Source organism: Pteropus vampyrus, unplaced genomic scaffold (assembly GCF_000151845.1).
Source record: "Pteropus vampyrus isolate Shadow unplaced genomic scaffold, Pvam_2.0 Scaffold74, whole genome shotgun sequence".
In the NCBI taxonomy this organism is placed as follows: Eukaryota; Metazoa; Chordata; class Mammalia; order Chiroptera; family Pteropodidae; genus Pteropus; species Pteropus vampyrus.
The window spans coordinates 2,285,948-2,291,947 of record NW_011888855.1 but is presented as its reverse complement, the minus strand read 5'-3'; the positions used below and the strand labels follow the sequence as shown (position 1 = coordinate 2,291,947).

The 6,000-nt window shown below is 33.9% G+C and overlaps 1 protein-coding gene across 1 annotated transcript in view; it reads right to left on the bottom strand.

The window, feature by feature from the left end:
- Positions 1 to 6,000, bottom strand: part of ADAMTS19 (ADAM metallopeptidase with thrombospondin type 1 motif 19) — a 223,829-nt gene that overhangs the window by 169,067 nt on the left and 48,762 nt on the right. The window contains exons 4-6 of the mRNA XM_011362252.2: positions 4,306 to 4,478; positions 2,578 to 2,661; positions 1,719 to 1,876 (exon numbers count right to left, since the gene is read on the bottom strand). Of these exons, the coding sequence (XP_011360554.2) occupies positions 1,719 to 1,876; positions 2,578 to 2,661; positions 4,306 to 4,478 (415 nt within the window). The remainder of the gene's footprint in view (positions 1 to 1,718; positions 1,877 to 2,577; positions 2,662 to 4,305; positions 4,479 to 6,000) is intronic.

Sequence of the window (6,000 nt, the reverse complement as noted above, 5' to 3'; positions counted from 1 at the left end):
AGACCTTTACTTTGCCTATAATCTTACAAAACACTAACATATTTTTTATAAAACTATAAAGTATGATATTAGCTCTTGATTATGTGTGTGTAAATACCCTTTCAAGATTAATAAAGTACACTTAAAAATGCATTAAGAATTTTTATTGATAGGGTTTTTTTCCTATACATAAGAGATATTTAATGAAAATGAAAATATTTAATGAAAAAACGGTGATCTTTTGGACTCAATTTTTTCTCATGGGAAGTCAGTCATCCATCTTATCATTATTTTCCCTGTGGAATATATCTCTTTTCTTGGGCCAATTCAAAATTCCTTTTCTGTATCTTTAGTTTTTACCAATTTTTCTAGGCTATGCCTAGGTCTATAAGTTGTTATTTATCAAATTTAGGGAGGGGGGAGAACTGTCATTATCACTTCAAATAATTTTTCTTACCTATTCTCATTCTCTTCTTTGGAGATTCCAATTACAATTATGTTAATTGGTAAATCCAAAATCAAAGGTATCTCAGAGTCAGTTTCTATTGATTACTTTTCCTTGACCAGGGGTCACATTTTCATGCTGCTTTGCTTAGTTAATTTTTGTTATGTTTTAGACACTGTGGACATTATATATTATGAAGATACAGGATTCTGTTACCTTCCTCTGAAGAGTACTAACTCTTATTTTAGGAAGCAGTTCAATGACTGGCTGAGCACTCTAAACTTAGGTTAGTTTAAGTTTATTCTTTAGTAGGGAGGATCTATCAAAAGCGCAAGATGATTCCCAAGCCTCTTTAAATTGGTGGGACTCAACCTCCAAACTGTATCTCCTGTAAAGATCTTGCTGGGGCTGGTTTCAGGCTTTGTTAGGGCAGGTCAAGAGCAGGCATTTCTCTGGATCATGACCCCTTCTATGAAGGTACAGCCATTCTGCCTTCTCAGCTAAATGCCAGGAGTCATAATAAGGTATTAACAAAGATGCTCCACTCTTGTGGTACCAGTCAAAAAATCGTTCTCAGGTGAAAAGCTGGATTGACTATGGGGCTCGGTTAATAAGTGTTCCTTCTTTCAGAGTTGCAGTCTTGCATTGTTCATTCTCCAATGACTGAAAGTAGTTAACAAATAAGTATTTCCCAGTTTTATGGTTTGCTGCAGAAGTCCAGTATCAGGTACGCCTGACTGTAGTGTAGAAGTCTAATTGTGTTCTTTCATAGAGTTCTCTTCATCTTTATGAATTATTTATAACTAGAATACCTTTTATATCTTCAACAACAAGAAGTTATCATGTATTCAATAGCTTCATTACAGAAAATCATGTTTAAATGTTACTGTGTATTATGTGATGGAACCAGAAAGTTTGTCGATTCTTGAATTTAACATGTTAGGTCCCTCTATATGGTGATGACTGGAAAACATACAGTACAGGTTCATAATTTCGAAGTTCTGCCCAAATTCACCGTAGTTTTCACTTATCATTACCAATGACTACGTCTTCACATTCAAAATTAAGGGTAACTTTTTAAAATTCACTAACCAAATGTTTTGTCAAGATGCCATCCACTAAATGGCTGTTCAAAAACAGTTACTACGAATCGAGGGAAATGAAGAACATTATTATGCCAAAAGTGTTTTGGAACACAAAACCTGGAATAAAAGCATTCTGTGAAGTGACTAATAGGATTAGCAGCATGGCCATAGAATTAGGAATGTCGTTTAATTGGCTTTGGAAAACTGACCTTGTTATAAGGATAGCTGCGTCCGCAGGAGTCATGTCCTCTCCCCAGCTTGTCGACATCTCTAAGTGTATGTCATTCTTTTTGCCAAATTCTTCATATTGCCACTTACAAAAACTCTCTAGCATTTTCTCTCCATGATGCCCAATGTATAGATCTGCCTGCGAAAGAAGAGATTTCACTTCAAGGCAAATTATTCTCAGATATACCAAAATAATAATAATAATAATAACGGCTAAAATCTGCGGGGACTTTTGAATTACTAAAACAAACTGCTGACCATAACATTAATTAGAACCTGGAAGACATTCAGTTCATTCAGCCCAACCTAAAAATCTTAAAACTTTGTGAAGGTACAATAATTACAAAATCTTTTTAATGTTATTCGGAAAAAGGACAGAAGTGCAATGAAATATTGAGAACATGGAACTTTTTCTTGAGTACCTCATTATTTCTATAATTTAAGAAGAAAAGTTTTACAAAGTACTAGTCGAACGGTATGATAAAGTTATGTCACAGAATATCCTTCATTTAAAATGAATTACATCTAAGAAAAGGCTTTAAAAGCACGTTTCAAAAAAAGAAAATAAAACTGTCATTAAATATGGCTTTTTAAAATTACTTTTAGAAAGTTAAAGTTTGTGGCCAAGATCCTTGGAAACTAAGAACATTCCATTTTTAGAATAAAATTGAGGTACTAACCAAAACTAAAGACCAGTTTATGTATACTCTAAGTGATTCAGTGGATATTTCCGGATTTTCAGTCAATAAAAAGTACATCCCTAACATTCCCTTCACTTAAAAGTACCCGAACACAACTTCTCACCCACTTAATTGAACAAAAAACTCAAGACTTTCTTACTGGAGTTTCATGGAGCAGAATAAGCTTTATCACACGAAGATTGACCTGCACACCAAGACTCTTGTGTTGGAAAAGGTTAAAAACCTAAAAACAAATAAAAACAAAAATCCTAAAATAAAACTGAAAAACATCTTAATTTTTCTTAAAGCCCAGACATGGCAGAAGTCTCAATTTAGTTGAGAAATCTTATATATTTTAAATTTTTTTAATTATTTAAAAATTAGCATAATAAGCAATAATAACTTAGCTATTCATTCTGGATACCAAGAAATTTAGACCTAGCATTCTGAGATCCTTACAGCAGGCCGGATAGTCCAGGCATTTCAATGGAGTGCAAAGAGAAGGTAGGGCTTTTCGTAATACTGAAGAGAAGAATTTTAGTGACTAAACCCTAGAATTTTTCTTAATTCTTAATTCATAAAATGCCAGTGTCCTCCTTTCTTCTGAGAAAGGTCCTGAAAACCCAGCCTGCTTTATTCCCCCTCCCAATTTATTCTTTAGAGTCTTTTTTCTTTCCCAGGCTAGCCGCCAAATATCAACAGGGTTTTCAAAGCTCCCCACTCTGATGCTGCCCAGGAAGACAAGCCTGCAGGCCATTGTTGCTTTAATTGTTTCAGATCACCATTATAACAGGTTATCTCAAAACATTGTGGATGTAGCAATGTGAATTTCTGGAAAGCAAGGTGAATTTTTTATGTGGTACCTTGAGTTTTTGTAAAATTTAGCATTTATTTAATTTATAATAGAAAATACAAAACTGTCACAAGAAACCCATGCTTTCAGAGATAGTACTGCTTGGGAAAGACTGATGCTGGTCGGCTATGTTAGTCTGCCCTGTACAGAAAGCTGGTGGAGTATTCAGGGGGATGCTGAACATACACAGAAGTGACTGAAGTGTGGGGAAATCTATTCACTGAAAAAACAAGCCAAATGATAGCAAAAATACTGTAAAAATGAGAATTTTACAAAGATATATTTATCCTTGAATTAGTGGTGCTTTCTCTGCCTTATGTGTTAACTGTAATTTTAAATGAACATTTACCTTTGGCTTTTATTTACATTTATTATCCCCTAAGTACCACCCTTCACTACAACCTTCTAATTCTGCCTTGAAGGAGGTTTAGCCAACACCATAGGCATTAAGTCAAAGGATTCACTGGATAGTGAGCATCCATAAGATGCTAGGTACAAACTAGATTTCTGCAGTCCAGAAATTGTCAACCGAAGTCAGCTACATGTGATTCAGCTGGTTAAATATTAGGTATTAGGTTTTACTCATCAACTAGTAGTACATCTGACATCCAATATTACACACCTATATAAGAGCTCAATGGATTACCAACCTCCATTTTTGTTCCACCTCATAATCTAGAGTACTTTGGGTGGGCCATGGATATGAACAAACATAACATTTCTGCTAATTTCTACAGGTGGCCTTTTATAAATGAGAATGAAAAGAAAAGCACAAAAAAAGAGAGGAAATAATAATAGTTTTGCCACATCAAAATGAACAATATAGTTTTTGTTTTTTTTTTTACTAGAAGATGTGAATTATTATTTTGATATCTCTTTTGAGATGATTTGGTAAACCTAAAGAATTTTTTTACTGATGTCAATAAAAGAAAGAAGTAGTAATGAGTTAATTTTTAAAGAACTTCATTATACTCACACATTTCTTCCTTAGAGTTTTCTTGAAAAAATTCCAAGCGCACTTTAAAGTTTGCCTACCATATTTAAGATGGTTAGAATGAATCTCCTGGCTGCATCTGCTCCATGATAGGAAACCATTGCTGGGTCTGCAACCACTATAGTCTCTATGTTGTATTCTTGAGGTAATTTGTATGAATATCGTTTCCCTCTTCCACTTTCTGTTATTTTTTTAGATCTAGGTCTTCCTTTATCTGCAACAGAGAAATGAATTTCCAAATGTGCCTCCATCTTGGCAAAGTGAACAAAAAAAAAATGTTCTTTAATAATTAAAAAAATGTTTATTGAATACCAACATGTAAAACATGTTGAGCAAAACCAAAGAAGCTCCCTTCATACATGGAACCTAAAAGGGCATTTGGCTATAGATATGACTTTGGAATCAGACTAAATGGGCTTCTACTATTTATTAGCTCTGCCATGTGGGCAACTAACCTCACTAGGTCAGCCTGTGTCCTCATCTATAAAATGAAGAATACTGACACCTACTTTCTAGAGTTGTTGATGGCTTATAATAAGTCACATGAGTAAAATTCTAGCATAGAGATTCATATGAAAATAACTCAGTAAATAAAAGATACCATGATTTTCCCTTTGAAATCAGTGACAAAATAAAGGTCTATTTGCAAGAAGTCCCTGAAGTGACTCCCCCACGCATCTTAATTTCAGGCAAGTTTCCCTAATTACTAAAATATTATGCATGGGTTACCAAGGATTTAGTTCTGCCTTCCATCAGGCTCATATAGAAGTTATGACCTTAGGGTAATATAGATTCCTCAAACAGGGCCAAATAAAAGTAGTAATCACAAATAAATATATTTATGAATTTAACTACATAAAAATGTAAATTTTTTGTTTATTAAAGCATGCCACTATCACAATGAAAAGCATGCCACCAATTGGGAGAAGATATTTACAATTCTTTTCCATAATAAAGAAATAAAAGCTACTCTAAATCAATGACAGATAACCTAATTGAAAAATTGGCAAAAGAATTAAACAGCAATTTCTCACAAAGGATATCCAAATGGCTAATGAGAAGCATATGAGAAGGTTCTCAATCTCATTAGTCTTCAGGGAAATACAAATTAAAACTACAATCAGTTAATTAAGATCCCTGGAATGGCTAAAATAAAGAGATGATTATCTCAAGTGTAGACAAGAATGTAGGGACAACTGGAAGTACCAAACACACACACACACACGCTGGGAGTTTAAATTAGGATAAACACTGAAAAAGTGATCGGCAGTATTCACTAAAGTTGAACATTTGCATATCCAATGACTAAGGATCTAAAATATATACTCATCAGAAATGCATGCAAATCACATGTACAAATTATTCAAAGCAGTACTATTCTTAATAGTTCAAATTATCAACAATAGCATAATGGATAAAGAAATATTGGGCTACTCATAATGAAATGTGATATAGCAATGAAAATAAATCAACTACTGCAATGTGCAAAAATATGGATGGACCTCATAAACATAAGGCTGAGCACAAGAAGCCAATTACAAAAGGGTAGGTAGGGTATGATTCCATTTATAGAAACATCAAAAACTAGGAAGACACGATGCTAGATGTCAGAATAGTGAGTATCTTGGGGTAAGAAAATTTGTGCTTAAAGTAGGCACAAAGGGAACATCTATGGTGCTGAAACTTTCTATTTCTGATCAGAGTGGTGGTTACATGGTTACGTTCATTTTGGAAAA